At 37.8% G+C, this 19,202-nt stretch overlaps 1 protein-coding gene across 2 annotated transcripts in view; it reads left to right on the top strand.

The window, feature by feature from the left end:
- The window catches only part of FSD1L (fibronectin type III and SPRY domain containing 1 like), a 194,469-nt gene that overhangs the window by 140,264 nt on the left and 35,003 nt on the right, over window positions 1-19,202 (top strand). For both annotated transcript variants that reach the window (XM_053702617.1, XM_053702616.1), the window contains exons 7-8: window positions 17,905-18,114; window positions 18,698-18,796. In XM_053702617.1, coding sequence (XP_053558592.1) covers window positions 17,905-18,114; window positions 18,698-18,796 — 309 coding nt within the window. The remainder of the gene's footprint in view (window positions 1-17,904; window positions 18,115-18,697; window positions 18,797-19,202) is intronic.

Below are 19,202 nucleotides of genomic sequence, written 5' to 3'. Positions count from 1 at the left end.
ACACGCTTTTTATGGTTTTTTATTTGTATCATTTAAAGCATTAACTTTATGAAAGGCTTCAAAGTTAAAAAAAATAATACCAGAAGATAACTATTGCTATAAGACTTTGTTGTTTAAGACCACTGAAACTTAGAAACTGCAGTGTAAAAATATGGATATATAATATATTCATTAAATGGACCAAAATGTAAAATTCAAAATAATATGAAAAACATTTTTCATAGTTTACTTATTCAAGTAAACTTATTTGCAAAAATGTATATTTGTTATCAGCATTTGTCAAGCACTCAATATGCCAGTGATATACAAGATGGTGGCTTGGCATTCTCCTCTTGAGTTTCACACGTTGCATAACATGACTTGAAACATCAGTGGACATACAATGTTCTTGCACAAGTTATATTTGCATTTTTGTTTTATTTAAAAGCTTAATGTGATTTATATGAGGCTGCACCTTCTATATCAAAACGGTATAATTTTAGTTTGTTTCCTATATTCATTGACACAGTGGAGTTCACTAATATTCTTTAAGTGAAGGTGAGACACTCCCTTTATAATAGAGTATTCAGTAAAGGTTTTTTCTAAAATAAATTTGTGGTGCCAGTGTCCTTCTCAGTGGAGTTTGATCTATGTGCAGAGAAGTGAACGGTTGCAAGATAGATGCTGTTCCATTGATAATGTAGCTTAACTTGCATCTTGCAGCTATGTGATGAGAAGGGATGACAAATTTCAAATTACGCAATCTTCAAGTTACAATGCTGCTGAAAGCATTGCCCTAGATATTAGTTTCATAAAAGGGTTTTATTTAATCTAAGCCTTAGGTTCAATACGCTTGAAATGAATGAACCAATACAAAAACCTTCCATTTGGTTTCTCCATTTAATTGATAGGGGAAACTAAATTAACACATTTTTGGCTAGATTTGTTAAACTTCATTCACAGCTTTTTCAGCGATGTGGAGCAGTTTGGCATTAGCAAGCCTGCTGCCACATATTTAAGAAGCAGAAACTGCTTCTTTTTCTTCATCAAAAACCACCTCAACACTCATTCGATCATGGCGATTGACATTTCCTGCTGTAGCACAATTGCTTGCAGGAATAGTACATTTTGCCCTTTGTATTGGATAATTAATTTTATTTAATGAACAAATTTTAGTCAAGATTTGTTCTAATTCCTTATTTGTTTCCCAAATTAATAAAAAACTAAATTTATGCTTACCTAATAAATGTATTTATTTCTTGACACGGTGAGTCCACGGATCATCTCTAATTACTATTGGGAATATAACTCCTGGCCAGCAGGAGGAGGCAAAGAGCACCACAGCAAAGCTGTTAAGTATCACCTCCCTTCCCTCCAACCCCATTCGACCGAAGAAAAAATAGAGAAAGGAAGTAACACGAGGTGCCTAAGGTTTATAACACAAAAACCTGTCTAAATAAACAGGGTGGGCCGTGGACTCACGTGTCAAGAAATAAATAAATTTATCAGGTAAGCATAAATGTCATTTTCTTTCCAATGACACAGTGAGTCCACGGATCATCTCTAATTACTATTGGGAATTAATACCCAAGCTAGAGGACACAGATGATAAGGGAGGGACAAAACAGGGAACCTAAATGGAAGGCGCCACTGCTTGAAGAACCTTTCTCCCAAAAGAAGCCTCAGCCGAGGCAAAACTATCAAATTTATAGAATTTTGAAAAAGTGTGTAGAGAGGACCAAGTTGCAGCCTTGCAAATCTGTTCCACAAAAGCTTAATTTTTTAATGCCCAGGAAGAGGAAACAGCCCTCGTGGAATGAGCCGTGATTCTCTCAGAAGGCTGTTGTCCAGCAGTTTCATAGACCAAACGAATTATACTCTTTAACCACAATGAACAAAGCAGAAGACTGACGAAAGTCCTTAGTCGCCTGTAAATAGTATTTCAACGCACGCACCACATCTAGGTTGTGCAGAAGACGCTCCTTATGAGAAGAAGGGTTAGGACACAAGGAAGGAACAACAATTTCTTGATTAATATTCCTATCTGAAACCACCTTAGGAAGGAAACCCAAGTTAATACACAGAACTACTATTATGAGAATGAAAAAAAAGGGAAGAGGATTCACACTGCAACGCCAAGAGTTCTGATGCGAGCAGAAGAAATTGCAACAAGAAACAAAACTTTCCAAGATAACATCTTAACATCTAAGGAATGCATAGGCTCAAACGGAGCCTGCTGAAAAACTTTAAGAACAAGGTTAAGACTCCAGGGAGGAGTAACCGGTTTGAACACAGGCCTGACAGAATGATTGCATGTCTGGTACATCCGCCAGACGTTTATGTAACAAAATAGACAAGGCAGATATTTGACCCTTCAAGGTACTTGCCGATAAACCCTTCTCCAAACCCTCCTGGAGAAAAGTCAGAATTGTAGGAATCCAAACTCTACTCCAAGAGTAGCCTCTGGATTCAGACCAATACAGATATTTACGCCATATCTTATAGTAAATCTTTCTGGTAACAGACTTACGCACCTGAATCATGGTCTCAATGACCGACTCAGAAAACCCATGCTTAGATAAAATTAAGCGTTCAATCTCCAAGCAGTCAGCTTCAGAGAAACAAGATTTGGATGAAGGAAGGGCACTTGAAGTAGAAGGTCCTTCCTCAGTGGAAGTCTCCAAGGTGGGAGAGATGACATCTCCACTAGGTCGGCATACCGGATCCTGCGAGGCCACGCCGGTGCAATGAGGATCACTGACACCCTCTCCTGTTTGATTCGAGCAATGACTCGAGGAAGGAGAGCGAACAGAGGGAATAGGTATGCTAGACTGAAATTCCAAAGGACCGCCAGAGCATCTATCAGTACTACCTGAGGATCCCTCGACCTGTACCTCGGAAGCTTGGCATTCTGTCGAGATGCCATGAGATCCAGCTCTGGCTGTCCCCATTTGAGAATCAAGTTTGAAAACACCTCCGGATGGAGTTCCCACCCCCCGGGTGAAAAGTCTGTCTGCTCAGAAAATCCGCTGCCCAATTGTCCACTCCTGGAATGTGGATTGCAGATAGACAGCAGTTGTGGGTCTCTGCCCACGGAATAATCTTGGCTACCTCTTTCATGGCCAAGGAACTCCAAGTTCCTCCCTGATGGTTGATGTAAGCCACTGAAGTTATGTTGTCCGATTGGAACCTGATAAACCGGGCTGAAGCTAACTGAGGCCAGGCCAGAAGAGCATTGAAGATTGCTCTTAGTTCTAGGATGTTTATGGGGAGTCCAGACTCGTCCTGAGTCCATGTCCCCTGAGCCTTTAGAGAGCCCCAGACTGCTTCCCATCCCAGCAGGCTGGCGTTCGTTGTTACAATCACCTAGGTGGGTCTGCGAAAACAGGTCCCCTGGGAGAGATGATCCTGAGACAACCACCAAGGAAGAGAGTCTCTTGTCGCCTGATCCAGAAGAGTTTGTGGAGACAGATCCGCATAATCCCCGTTCCATTGCCTGAGCATGCATAACTGCAGAGGTCTGAGATGGAACTGGGCAAACAGAATGATGTCCATGGCAGCTACCATCTGTCATGTTCTGTCTCAGGATATCATGTGAGAGCCTCATTGTCTGGAACAGTTGCTTTAAAGGAAGATTAGTAGAAGCCGTACTGATTGAAAATGATAACAAATTTATTTAAACAACAAAATACTTTGATTAAGCAAATACTTGCGGAATCTTTAAATATGCTACTCAGGTATGTTAAGACCACATACGGCAGGAGTGAAAATAAACAAACAAAGTAAGCAGAGATGCAGATTCAAAAAGGAAAGTCTTTCTCCTGGTAATAACTGAAATGTAAGATTTGCACAAGGCAGAAAACAACTTGTAAACTGGTAACAGGTTTAAAGGTAAAGTCTTTCTCCTGGTAATTGCTGAGTGCAGGAATTGCACAAGGCAGGAAACAAACGTGTGAACTGGTAACAGGTTTAAAGGTAAAGTCTTTCTCCTGGTAATTGCTGAGTGCAGGAATTGCACAAGGCAGGAAACAAACTTGTGAACTGGTAACCGGTTTAAAGGTAAAGTCTTTCTCCTGGTTATAGCTGAGTGCAGGAATTGCACAAGGCAGGATACAAACTTGTGAACTGGTAACAGGTTTAAAGGTAAAGGCTTTCTCTTGGTAATACCTTGTAAACAGGTGCAAAGGTGAAGTCTTTCTCCTGGCAATAGCTGAGTGCAGGAATTGCATAAAGCAGGAAACAAACTTGTAGATTTGTAACAGGTTTAAAGGTAAAGGCTTTCTCCTGGTAATACCTTGTAAACAGGTGCAAATGTGAAATATTTCTCCAAAGAAGTACAGGAAACAGGTTCTGACTTGACAAAACAGATCCAATGTGAAGACAAAAATGCAGACTAAAAGCCATCCTTAAATAGGGAGGTTTTGCACAGGGTTGGTTCTGATTAATTCCAGAATTGAGAACACCTGTGTGTTGCACAGGTGTAATAACAAGTAATGCAAATAGTTATTTATCAGATCTTTTAAGATCCATGCTATTGCTAGAACTGGCTGTGGCTCAACAAGTAAGCAAACAGAAATAGCAACCACAGAGCCACAGGTTCAAATCCCCACACAGCCCTTTTTTAGCAGAATGCCTCCCAGACCTTTTCTTTTTCTTTTTAGTCTGGAGGCTTGGTTCATGACACCATCAGACCGATCACCTCCATACATTGAACCACAGACGGCCGAGGAGAGGACTGAAGGGCCAGACGAGTCAAGGATATTTGATTTTCTGACCTCTGTCAGAAATATTCTCATTAATAAGGAATTTATTTTGGTTCCCCGGAACACTACCCTTGTAGCTGGAATCAAGGAACTCTTTCCCAAATTCACGATCCATCCGTGAGAACGCAGAAAAGATAACATCTTTGTGTGAGAGTTTGCTTGTTGAAAGGAAGGCGTCTGGACCAGAATATCGTCCAGATAAGGCGATACTGCAATGCACCGCCAACAGGGCTCCCAGGAACTTTGAGAAAATCCTGGGAACTGTGGCAAGGCTGAATGGAAGAGCCACAAACTGGAAGTGTTTGTCTAGAAAGGCAAACCTCAGAAACCTGTGATGATCCCTGTGGATGGGAACATGTAGGTACGCATCCTTTAAATCTACTGTTGTCATGAATTGACCCTCTTGAACCAAGGGAAGAATGGAACAAGGATGGTACTCTGAGGAACTTGTTTAGACTTTTGAGATCTAAAATTGGTCTGAAGGTTCCCTCTTTTTTTGGAACCACAAACAGATTTGAGTAGAATCTCAGACCCTGTTCCTGCATTGGAACAGGAACTATCACTTCTAAGTAGGAAAGGTCCCGGACACATTGTAAGAACGCCTCTCTTTTTATCTGGTCTACAGATGACCTTGAAAGCAGAAACCTGACCCTGGGAGGAAAGGCTTTGAACTCTAGTTTGTATCCCTGGGACATGATGTCCACCACCCAGGGATCTGGCACATCCCGAACCCAGGCCTGAGCGAAGAAAGAATGTCTGCCCCCCACCAGATCCCGTCCCGGATTGGGGGCAGACCCTTCATGCTGACTTTGAGTCACTAATGGGCTTCTTAGATTGCTTCCCCTTGTTCCAAGACTGGTTGGACCTCCAGGAAGGCTTGCACTGTTCCTGCTTGGCAGAAGGAGAGGAATTTTTACCCTTGAGCTCGAAAGGAACGAAAATTACTCTGACGTCCCTTCTGCTTACTCCTCTAATCCTGAGGGAGGAAATGACCCTTTCCTCCTGTAATGTCTGAAATAATTTCAGCCAAGCCCAGCTCAAACAAGCCCTTGTAGGGAATCGCCAAAAGCTTAGACATAGATGACACATCCGCAGACCAGGATTTTAACCATAAGGCTCTGCGAACCAGTACTGCAAACCCAGAAATCTTTGCTCCCAACTTAGTAACTTGAAGGGAAGCATCCGTAATAAAGGAATTGGCCAACTTTAAGGCCTTGATCCTATCCTGGATCTCTTCAAGGGGAGTATCTATCTGAATAGATTCAGACAATGCATCAAACCAGTATGCTGCCGCAATGTTGACAGTAGCAATACATACTGCAGGTTGCCATTGTAAACCCTGGTGTACATACATCTTTTTAAGTAACCCTCCAACTTCTTATCCATAGGATCCTTAAAAGAACAGCTATCCTCTATGGGAATAGTGGTTCTCTTAGCAAAAGTGGAAATTGCTCCCTCCACCTTAGGGGCCGTCTGCCAAGACTCCTTGATAGAGTCAGCTATTGGAAATATCTTTTTAAAAATTGGGGATGGAGAAAAGGAAATACCAGGTCTCTCCCATTCCTGAGCAATAATCTCTGTAGCCCGGTCTGGTACAGGAAAACCGTGGAAGGTACATCAAAGTTTTTGTTTAGCTTACTAGACTTCTTAGGATTGACGACGACCGTCATGTCGGAGTCGTCCAGGGTGGCTAAAACCTCCTTAAGTAACAAACGGAGGTGTTCTAGCTTAAACCTGAAAGATACAACTTCAGCATCAGAAGAAGGAATTACACTGTCTGAGTCTGAGATTTCACCCTCAGATGCCACCAAAGTATATTCCTCCTCAGACTTCTGGGAGGGAACATTTGGAATAGCCATGACTGTGTCAGAAACCTTACTCAGTGATTCTTTATATTTCCTCTTGCGCTTTCCCTGCAGCATGGGAAAAGCAGACAGCGCATCAGTTACCGCAGAGGATATGTGAGTAGCAATGTCTTGCAAAGTAACTCCAACTGGAGTGTGAGAGGAAGCGCAGGGCACTGCATGTGGGGACAATAATGTTTGGGACACTTGAGGAGAAGACCCCTGAACCGCATCTTCCTTAGACAATGATGGCTCAGAATCAAAAAAGTCTATCCCTATCTATCTATCTATTGGGTACTTATAGAGCGCAAACTAATCACTGTGAGGGTCTCAAGGCACTGTACTGTAATGTTCTCTCAACATTAGAATCAAAAAACAAGGTACATGTCACATTTTGAAGAGCCTCTTGGTCCATCTTTACCCCCAAATTAAATAAAAATGTCTTTATTTCATTTTAAAGAATTATCAAAAAATTAGTTACTGTCACTTTAAATTTTAAAAAGAACGTTTATATTCAAAAACGCAACGCTCCCTTACAAACTCAGACAGCCTCTCCATCTCAGCACTTTTGCTGAGGTGTCTACCTGTCCTGCTGAAACAAGGAAAAAAAGGAGATTTTTTAACGATCTGGACCCAGAGCTGTTCAAACAGGCTACGAGCCAACAAGATCCTTGCTAGCAGAGCCGCAACGAACCCCTCTATCGGATCGCACAGAAGGAGAAACCGGATGTGCGCAACACTATCTTGCTGCCTCAGAAAAGCCCGCCCTCCTAATCGTGGGCGTGGCTAAACTGAACTCCCGGTCGCCATTATCCTCCATGTAGCCTACACATAAAACGGCATACAAAAAACACATACCACCAAGTCCGGAATTAAACCCGGAGCTGAGCCTTTTAAACGAGTCACTCAAAAAAAAATCATTACTGTCTTTCACATAACAGCAGCATATCAGTGAACCTTTCTCCCAAAAATATGCTACTGCTCCTCAAGCCCCCAGTGCCTGCATAACTGCCCATATGAATCCCATTAAATCTAAATAGGGTTATAAAAGAATAAAAAGTCCCATACAGATTTAACTGTAAAAGTGCCATATTCTCCTGACCCAAGAAAATAAAATGAGGCACTTACCTGACTACAACACTGCCCGGCAGCAGGGCAGCTCACTTGGTTTGAGAGGCATATCCTCACATGGACCTATGAAAAACAAAGAAAGATTGAATAATCCTACTCAGGCTTTCAAGAGGGCAGCAACAACTGTTTGGGAGGCGCAGTGAGGATTATACCCCACAAGTTCTCAATTGCTTAAAAGCCACCACTGCTCTACTGAAGAGACTGACATGGACTATGGCTAAACCCCAGGAGGAAGCAGGACAATCTTGCTCTGCTTCAAAATAATAAAATCTTGATTGAAGAATCTTCTTTCAGACACCTAAACTTTACCACCTCCTTGCTTTTAACTTAGGCAAAGAGAATGACTGGGGTTGGAGGGAAGGGAGGTGATACTTAAAGGGACACTGAACCCAAATTTTTTATTTTGTGATTCAGATAAAGCATGAAATTTTAAGCAACTTTCTAATTTACTCCTATTAAATTTTCTTAAATTAAATTCTCTTGGTATCTTTATTTGAAATGCAAGAATGTCAGTTTAGATGCCGGCCCATTTTTGGTGAACACCCTGGGTTGTTCTTGCTGATTGGCGGATAAATTGATCCACCAATAAAAAAACTGCTGTCCAGAGGTCTGAACCAAAAAAAAAAGGTTAGATGCCTTCTTTTTCAAATAAAGAAAGCAAGAGAACAAAGAAAAAGTGGTAATAGGAGTAAATTAGAAAGTTGCTGAAAATTGCATGCTCTATCTGAATCATGAAAGAAACAAATTGGGTTCAGTGTCCCTTTAACAGCTTAGCTGTGGTGCTCTTTGCCTCCTCCTGCTGGCCAGGAGTGATATTACAAATAGTAATTAGAGATGATCCGTGGACTCACCGTGTCATTAGAAAGAAACAAAATGTTCTTAGGTCTAGTATTTTTATCATTTCATTTTACCACTTGCTTATCAGCTACACACAATTTTAATTATATCGGTCTGTTTCTCTATTGATCTACTATCAATCTTTCTAGCTATATATCTATACACATATACAGTACATTATTAATTATCTAAATTATATAATACAATGTAATAAAAAATAATTACAAGCCATTGATAAAATGATGTTTTGAATCTTTATATAGGACATGTCATACAAATATTTATGGTTTTATTTATATATATATATATAAATGTGTGTGTAATTCTTCTTTGCATAAATTATTTCTGCACCATTATTTTGTGTAGCTGTGTAAGTCACATGATTCTGATCCCATAATGTTATGAGTATTGCAGTTAATAGTATTAGCTTTTTATTGGACTAACAGTTCATTTTAAAAGATAAGCTTTAAATAGTTTTCTCAATTCAGACCCACAGAGAGGAAATTATTTTAATGCATCTAAAATGTAATACTGCTTACTGAAACCTATCAGTGGCTAGTTTTTTTCCATATATGTCAGAGCAAAACTTAACATTGTGTTCACGTTGGTCTTTGTCTTGCTGTTCCTTTTACTAAATTTAAAATTGTATTCAAAGGAGTTTCTTTCCAGGATAAGAAAGAGGATATATTCCAGTTGCTTAGTGTATGTTTCATGTTTGCTTAATACTTTGTTTTTAGGTATCTTAAGTTAACAAAGATGACTGAAGTAAGTTTAAAGTGTAATTGTATTAGGAATTGTTGTGTATGTGTAAAATAAACTGCAGAGCCTCTGTCACTTTGAGGGACTTCATAAAATTCTATTCATTGAGTCTCATGTGGTATCACATTTTCATAGTATAACCACAGACAATTCATCAATGACATATTTAGATTAACATCAAGAACAAAGGCTTTAATTATAAGGAACAGACTCGGAGAGACAGACAGTGGTAACCTTATGTGGAATATGAGAAAAGGCTTCAGTGAAAAGGAGAAAACAAACAGTGAGAGTATCCAAAACATACAGTGTTGTTTGAAATGAGATAGTGTGTGATGCAAGAGAAGGTAGTGTGTGAAAAAAGAGACTGAGTGAAAAAGAGGCAGGTTACATTACCATAGATAGCAAATGAAAAGAGAGAGGATAAATGTAAAAGAGAGACGGGGGAAAAGATACAAAATGTAATTAAAGAAACATGTTAAAGTTACAGAGGGAAGTCAGAGAGGAGTGAAGAAGTAAAGTGAAACAAAAGAGCAGATGATTAGAGAATAGGAGAGGACAAGCTTTGTAAAGAAAGAGAGGGGGGGGCGTAGAAGAGATATATTGTTTGACTGCCCCACTTCCTTATACACTGAGCAAAGTAAAAACCTTTTATCAATCTGGCACAGTTGGCTCTGTGACCTGTGAAGAACAAGTAAAATATTTCTAAACTTTAGATCACCTATCTTTGATGTACAATAATGTTTGTAGTTTATAAAATACAATCATTTTACATACATATGAAAATTAGATGTTTCTTGAGCGTTTAAACTCTGCAGTGCAGAATATGACAAAGTGACATCTTTTTCTTTCCCTGCTTTTTGTGGACATTTTTTTTTTTAATTTCCAATTTATATTATTTAGATAGATAGATATATATATATCTGTATTTTTAATGTTTATATGACGTTCTATATATAGCATCATTCAAACATCTTCAGGCATTTATACCTCTTAATATCAGAGGATACTTCCCATTGTCTGTATTATACATATTCGGATAAACAGAATAAAGACAACATGACCACATAGTTTCAATTTAAAAAAGAATATTACAACAATTTGTTATTATTGATCATATTAATTTAAACAACAATAATACATTCCTTATTTTAAACTTTTATATATAATGTTTTGGGTTTCCTCATTCATTGTTTTAATATACTGTTCCCATTTATTCATAAATTGCTGCTTTCTCCTTATGGTATCTCCTAATGTGTCATATTTCTCTATTATTAACTGTTGCCATATTGCTCTCTTAAGTACAGTAATAGATGGGGATTTTTTTCAACCCATAATTTTGTAATTGTCTTTCTTGCTAATAATATAACCATTGCAATAAATAGTTTATTTTGAAGTTTCTTCATATTTGATATTTGTAATAGAGAAAATACTTGTTTATCTATTTTACACTTCAATATAAGTATCTTGGATATCCAAAATGATACCTGGGCCCAGTATTGGTAAATTTTTGGGCAGTCCCAGAGATAATGAGATATATTAGGGAGCAGATAAAAGCATTTTGGGCAGGTTGGACTAGCTTCCTTTGTCCATTTACTCCTTTTAGTTATTGTAATATAATCATTATGTAAGATTCTATACTGCGATTCCCTCATATCGCTTGCCAATTGAACTTGTTTTACAATTATTACACTATGGTATAATTGTTCCTTAGTAGTTTCTACGACCATTAACTGATGGCATTTTTTAATTATCTTTGGGATATTTTCCTCAGTTACCCTAGCAATTAGTTTATTATATATATTAGTTATCTTATAATTCCCTTTTTCATAGCTTTCACACAGTTCTATTATTGTATTTCTTGTGTAATCATTTAATGAATCTCTCATGATCTTTTTATATATGATTCAATCTGAAAATAGTAAAAGTAATTTTTAATTTTAACTTTTTTTTTTTCCAGAAATCTCTTGAATAGAGTATATAGCTTTATTATTTTCTTGATATAAATCACCTATTTTGTAAATTCCAATTCCGAAAAGGATAGTAATTGCCCATTGGAAATTTGGGATTTCCTGTAATTGGGATATATCTTGAATATTTATAATTTATCCCTAAACATCTATTAATAAGCTTCCATGTTGATAGACAATTGCGATAAACAATGTGAGTTTTAATGTTTTGGGGATTTCAATAGTCTCTGCATGTGATAAGTAGGATATTGACAAAGGCATAATCAATTTTCTTTCATGTAATTAGCAAGAGTCCATGAGCTAGTGACGTATGGGATATACATTCCTACCAGGAGGGGCAAAGTTTCCCAAACCTCAAAATGCCTATAAATACACCCCTCACCACACCCACAATTCAGTTTTACAAACTTTGCCTCCCGTGGAGGTGGTGAAGTAACTTTGTGCTAGATTCTACGTTGATATGCGCTTCGCAGCAGGCTGGAGCCCGGTTTTCCTCTGTGTGCAGTGAATGTCAGAGGGATGTGAAGAGAGTATTGCCTATTTGAATTCAATGGTCTCCTTCTACGGGATCTATTTCATAGGTTCTCTGTTATCGGTCGTAGAGATTCATCTCTTACCTCCCTTTTCAGATCGACGATATACTCTTATGTACCATTACCTCTACTGATTCTCGTTTCAGTACTGGTTTGGCTATCTACTATATGTAGATGAGTGTCCTGGGGTAAGTAAGTCTTATTTTTTGTGACACTCTAAGCTATGGTTGGGCACTTTATTTATAAAGTTCTAAATATATGTCTTTAAACTTATATTTGCCATGATTCAGGATGATCAATATTCCTTATTTCAGACAGTCAGTTTCATTATTTGGGATAATGCATATGAATATTCATTTTTTTTTTTTTCTTACCTTAAAAATTGTTTCAATTGACTTTTTTCCCTGTGGGCTGTTAGGCTCGCGGGGGCTGAAAATGCTTCAATTTATTGCGTCATTCTTGGCGTAGACTTTTTTGGCGCAAAAAATTCTGTTTGTCATTTCCGGCGTCAAACTTGACTTTGACGTTTTGCGCCAAAAATGTCGGCATCACCGGATGTGGCATCATTCTTGTCTCCACCTTTTTTTCACATTATTTCAGTCTCATTCTTCATTGCTTCTGGTTGCTAGAGGCTTGTTCATTGGCATTTTTTTTCCCATTCCTGAAACTGTCATTTAAGGAATTTGATACATTTTGCTTTATATGTTGTTTTTTCTTTTTACATATTGCAAGATGTTTCACATTGACCCTGGATCAGAATCTACTTCTGGAAAGACGCTGCCTGATGCTGGTTCTACCAAAGTTAAGTGCATTTGTTGTAAACTTGTGGTAACTGTTCCTCCGGCTGTAGTTTGTGATGAATGTCATGATAAGCTTGCTAATGCAGATAGTATTTCCATTAGTAATATACCATTACCTGTTGCTGTTCCTTCAACATCTAATACTCAGGATGTTCCTGTTAATATAAAAGAATTTGTTTCCAAATCTATTAGGAAGGCTATGTCTGTTATTCCTCCTTCCAGTAAACGTAAAAGGTCTTTTAAAACTTCTCATTTTTCAGATGAATTTTTAAATGACCGTCATCATTCTGATTTGTCTGTTTCTGATGAGGATATTTCTGGTTCAGAGGATTCTGTCTCAGATATTGACACTGCTAAATCTTCATATTTATTTAAAATGGAATTTATTCGCTCTTTACTTAAAGAAGTTTTAATCGCATTAGAGATGGAGGATTCTAGTCCTCTTGATACTAAATCTACTAAGCGTTTAAATTCGGTTTTTAAACCTCCTATAGTTATTCCAGAAGTTTTTCCTGTTCCTGATGCTATTTCTGAAGTAATTTCTAGGGAATGGAATAATCTGGGTACTTCTTTTACTCCTTCTCAAAGGTTAGAGTTTTGGGACAAAATCCCTAAAGTTGATGGGGCTATCTCTACTCTTGCTAAACGTACTACTATTCCTACAGCGGATAGTACTTCCTTTAAGGATCCTTTACATAGGAAGATTGAATCCTTTCTAAGGAAAGCTTATTTATGTTCAGGTAATCTTCTTAGGCCTGCTATTTCTTTGGCTGATGTTGCTGCCGCTTCCACTTTTTGGTTGGAGGCTTTAGCACAACAAGTATCAGACCATAATGCTCATAGCATTGTTAAACTTCTTCAACATACTAATAACTTTATTTGTGATGCCATCTTTGATATCATTAGAGTTGATGTCAGGTATATGTCTTTAGCTATTTTAGCTAGAAGAGCTTTATGGCTTAAAACTTGGAATGCAGATATGTCTTCTAAGTCAACTTTGCTTTCTCTTTCTTTCCAAGGTAATAAGTTATTTGGTTCCCAGTTGGATTCTATTATTTCAACTGTTACCGGGGGGGAAAGGAACTTTTTTGCCTCAGGGCAAAAAATCTAAAGGTAAATATAGGGCTGCTAATCGTTTTCGTTCCTTTCGTCAGAATAAGGAACAGAAGCCTGACCCTTCCCCTAAAGGAACGGTTTCTGTTTGGAAACCTTCTCCAATCTGGAATAAATCCAAGCCTTTTAGAAAGTCAAAACCAGCTCCCAAGTCCACATGAAGGTGCGGCCCTCATTCCAGCACAGCTGGTAGGGGGCAGGTTACGTTTTTTCAAAGACATTTGGATCAATTCGATTCACAGTCTTTGGATTCAGAGCATTGTTTCACAAGGGTACAGAATAGGTTTCAAGGTAAGGCCGCCTGCGAAGAGATTTTTTCTCTCTCGCATTCCAATAAATCCAGTGAAGGCTCAGGCATTTCTGAAATGTGTTTCAGATCTCGAGTTGGCTGAAGTAATTGTGGTTCCAGTTCTGGAGCAGGGTCTGGGGTTTTACTCAAATCTATTCATTGTACCAAAGAAGGAGAATTCCTTCAGACCAGTTCTGGATTTAAAGATATTGAATCGTTATGTAAGGATACCAACATTCAAAATGGTAACTATAAGGACTATTCTGTCTTTTGTTCAGCAAGGGCATTATATGTCCACAATAGATTTACAGGATGCATATCTTCATATTCCGATTCATCCAGATCACTTTCAGTTTCTGAGATTCTCTTTTCTAGACAAGCATTACCAGTTTGTGGCCCTTCCGTTTGGCCTAGCAACAGCTCCAAGGATCTTTTCAAAGGTTCTCGGTGCCCTTCTCTCTGTAATCAGAGAACAGGGTATTGCGGTATTTCCTTATTTGGACGATATCTTGGTACTTGCTTAGTCTTCACATTCTGCAGAATCTCATACGAATCAACTTGTGTCGTTTCTTCAAAGACATGGTTGGAGGATAAATTTACCAAAGAGTTTGTTGATTCCTCAGACAAAGGTAACCTTTTTGGGTTTTCAAATAGATTCAGTTTCCATGACCTTGTCTCTAACAGAAAAGAGACGTCTGAAATTGGTTTCAGCCTGTCGAAACCTTCAGTCTCAATCATTCCCTTCGGTAGCTTTATGCATGGAAATTCTAGGTCTCATGACTGCTGCATCGGACGCGATCCCCTTTGCTCGTTTTCACATGCGACCTCTTCAGCTTTGTATGCTGAACCAATGGTGCAGGGATTATACAAAGATATCACAATTAATATCCTTAAATCCCAATGTACGACACTCTCTGACGTGGTGGATAGATCACCATCGTTTAGTCCAAGGGGCTTCTTTTGTTTGTCCAACCTGGACTGTGATCTCAACAGATGCGAGTCTGTCAGGTTGGGGAGCTGTATGGGGATCTCTGACAGCGCAGGGGGTTTGGGAATCTCAGGAGGCGAGATTACCAATCAACATTTTGGAACTCCGTGCGATTTTCAGAGCTCTTCAGTTCTCTGAAGATCCAGGGATCCTCAGGCGGAGGCAGTGGACGCGTTGTCGCTTCCTTGGAATTATCATCCTGCCTATATCTTTCCGCCTCTAGTTCTTCTTCCAAAAGTGATTTCCAAAATTCTAATGGAACGTTGGTTTGTACTGCTGGTGGCTCCAGCATGGCCTCACAGGTTTTGGTATGCGGATCTCATTCGGATGGCCAGTTGCCAACCTTGGACTCTTCCGTTAAAACCAGACCTTCTATCTCAAGGCCCTTTTTTCCATCAGGATCTCAAATCATTAAATTTGAAGGTATGGAAATTGAACGCTTGATTCTTAGTCATAGAGGTTTCTCTGACTCAGTAATTAATACTATGTTACAGGCTCGTAAATCTGTGTCTAGGAGGATTTATTATCGAGTCTGGAAGACTTACATTTCTTGGTGTTCTTCTCATAAATTCTCCTGGCATTCTTTTAGAATTCCTAGAATTTTACAGTTTCTTCAGGATGGTTTGGATAAAGGTTTGTCTGCAAATTCCTTGAAAGGACAAATTTCTGCTCTATCTGTTCTTTTTCATAGAAAGATTGCTAATCTTCCTGATATTCATTGTTTTGTACAGGCTTTGGTTTGTATCAAACCTGTCATTAAATCAATCTCTCCTTCTTGGAGTCTTAATTTGGTTCTGAGGGCTTTACAAGCCCCTCCGTTTGAACCTATGCATTCTCTGGACATTAAATTACTTTCTTGGAAAGTTCGGTTCCTTTTGGCCATCTCTTCTGCTAGAAGAGTTTCTGAGTTATCTGCTCTTTCTTGTGAATCTCCTTTTCTGATTTTTCATCAGGATAAGGCAGTGTTGCGGACTTCATTTAAATTTTTACCTAAGGTTGTGAATTCTAACAACATTAGTAGAGAAATTGTTGTTCCTTCTTTGTGTTCTAATCCTACGAATTCTAAGGAGAGATCTTTACATTCTTTGGATGTAGTAAGAGCTTTGAAATATTATGTTGAAGCTACTAAATATTTTAGAAAGACTTCTAGTCTATTTGTTATCTTTTCTGGGTCCAGAAAAGGTCAGAAGGCCTCCGCCATTTCTTTGGCGTCTTGGTTAAAGTCTTTGATTCATCATGCTTATGTGGAGTCGGGTAAATCCCCGCCTCAAAGAATTACGGCTCATTCTACTAGGTCAGTTTCTACTTCCTGGGCGTTTAGGAATGAAGCTTCTGTTGATCAGATTTGCAAAGCAGCAACTTGGTCTTCTTTGCATACTTTTACTAAATTCTACCATTTTGATGTGTTTTCTTCTTCTGAAGCAGTTTTTGGTAGAAAAGTACTTCAGGCAGCTGTTTCAGTTTGATTCTTCTGCTTATAATTTCAGTTTTTATTAAAACTTTTGTTTTGGGTTGTGGATTATTATTTTTCAGCGGAATTGGCTGTCTTTATTTTATCCCTCCCTCTCTAGTGACTCTTGCGTGGAAGTTCCACATCTTGGGTATTTATTATCCCATACGTCACTAGCTCATGGACTCTTGCTAATTACATGAAAGAAAACATAATTTATGTAAGAACTTACCTGATAAATTAATTTCTTTCATATTAGCAAGAGTCCATGAGGCCCACCCTTTTTTGTGGTGGTTATGATTTTTTTGTATAAAGCACAATTATTCCAATTCCTTATTTTGATGCTTTCGCTCCTTTTTTATCACCCCACTTCTTGGCTATTCGTTAAACTGAATTGTGGGTGTGGTGAGGGGTGTATTTATAGGCATTTTGAGGTTTGGGAAACTTTGCCCCTCCTGGTAGGAATGTATATCCCATACGTCACTAGCTCATGGACTCTTGCTAATTACATGAAAGAAAATTGATTATGCCTATGTCAATATCCTACTTATCACATGCAGAGACTATTGAAATCCCCAAAACATTAAAACTCACATTGTTTATCGCAATTGTCTATCAACATGGAAGCTTATTAATAGATGTTTAGGGATAAATTATAAATATTCAAGATATATCCCAATTACAGGAAATCCCAAATTTTCCTTTCCACGTAAAGTTCCTTATTGCTGTATTTAATCATTTAAGATCTTTACTAGGTATTCTTAATGGTAGCATATGGATAGGGTATAATAGTCTGGGTAGAATAGACATTTTAATTACATGAACTGTGCCCATCAAGTTTAAATTTAAATTCTGCCATGTTTTAAGATCTTGAATTATATTTTTAATTATCGGTGGAAAATTAAGACCATATATTCTATCAGGATTGTGTGAAATGTTTATTCCCAGGTATGTCTTGCTCTCTGCTACTTCCTCAAAAATATTTTTTTTTTCCTTTTTCACATGATTCTGATCCCATAATGTTATGAGTATTGCAGTTAACAGTATTAGCTTTTTATTGGACTAACAGTTCATTTTAAAAGATAAGCTTTAAATATTTTTCTCAATTAAGACCCACAGAGAGGAAATTATTTTTCTGCACCTAAAATGTAATACTGCTTACTGAAACACTGTCCTATCAGTGGCTAGTTTTTTTCCATATATGTCAGCAAAACTAAACATTGTGTTCACGTTGGTCTTTGTCTTGCTGTTCCTTTTACTATTGTGTATATGTAACTAGATATGTTCCATAGTGCGTGCCTATATATCCTAAATAGTGTCATAAAAAAAAAGTTATGCTTTCAATTCCATTCCTAATTATAATTGTGATACTGTGTGTGGACATTTAAACACAAGTTTCTAAATGGTTTTTTTTCGGATGCATTGGAACGGTTCCAACTTTGTTTTTTCAGTTCCCAAAGCTCCTGAGATTGACCCAGCAGACTGTATTGTGGCTGACAATTGTGTATGTGTATCATGGCGAATGCCTGAAGAAGATAATAAAATTGATCACTATGTGCTGGAATATAGAAAAACAAATTATGATGGTCTTCCAAGAGTCAAAGATGAGAGATGTTGGGAAGTGATTGATCATATAAAGGGTACAGAATATACACTCTCAGGTAATTCTTTATTATCTTAACATGTATGTGTACAGCTTGTATAAATATAGCTCACATTGGAGAAGAGGGGGCTGATGTGATAGAAAACTTCAAATATACTATGATATAATAAAACTGCAGTGTTACAGGCTCTCAAACAGTTAAAAGATTACATCAAACAAAAAGCCTTTCCGACATATGCTGAGTTTACATGGATGGGTTTAATCTTGGTCAGATAGCCATTAGGCATTAACATGGCTGATGATAAAAACAAAACGCCATTCATCAATTTACAAATCTTTTTTTTTTTTTTTTTTTTTTTTGTGGATACCTTAATATGACAGCAAGGATGTCCATGAACGTTTGGCTTGTTCATATGGCCGTTAATGGACTTAAAATTTTGATGGCCTCTCATAAATATAAAGTGCAAAATGTCCTTTATGACAGGTATTTTTAAATAAAATGTAAAACAAATTTAAATCATGTAAACCACATTCACACTGGAACTTGTTTACATTATATGCACATCTATAAAAGATTGTAAACTAAGACAAATAACCTAACTTAGCTACATTTTTGTTTTTTACTTTTTATTTACATTTAGGTTTAAAATTTGACGCAAAGTATATGAACTTTAGAGTGAGAGCATGCAACAAAGCAGTGGCTGGTGAATATTCAGATCCTATCACACTGGAAACCAAAGGTAACGCTCTCTCTTTTTTTTGTATTAAATAAAGCAATGTACTGTGGGTATGTCCCGAATTATGGCGTATCATTAAACAAGGGAATAGCTGGGAAATGTGAAACTAGGCTTTCAACTAGTATGATGAGGTTAATAGTGGATTTGTCTTCAAAACTGTCCAAGTGTGTCATGAAGAAACACATCTACAGCTATTTGCTAAATTGTATTTGCTAAATGAGCTTGTCGGTCAAGTAATATGTATAGGTTGTCTGTTAAACTGAAAAATGATTGTGCAGTGGAATTTTTCCTCATTAAAGTGTGTCATGGTTCTGTAAGAGGTAAAAGCCTTTGTTTTCATCTCCTATAACTAATACAGAAATATTTAGTTACCAATACAGCAATATTTAGTTTTAATCTACAATTCTAT

This window comes from Bombina bombina, chromosome 2 (assembly GCF_027579735.1).
Source record: "Bombina bombina isolate aBomBom1 chromosome 2, aBomBom1.pri, whole genome shotgun sequence".
NCBI lineage: Eukaryota > Metazoa > Chordata > Amphibia > Anura > Bombinatoridae > Bombina > Bombina bombina.
The sequence above is the reverse complement of the archived record's forward strand: the minus strand, read 5'-3'. Positions and strand labels throughout refer to the sequence as shown.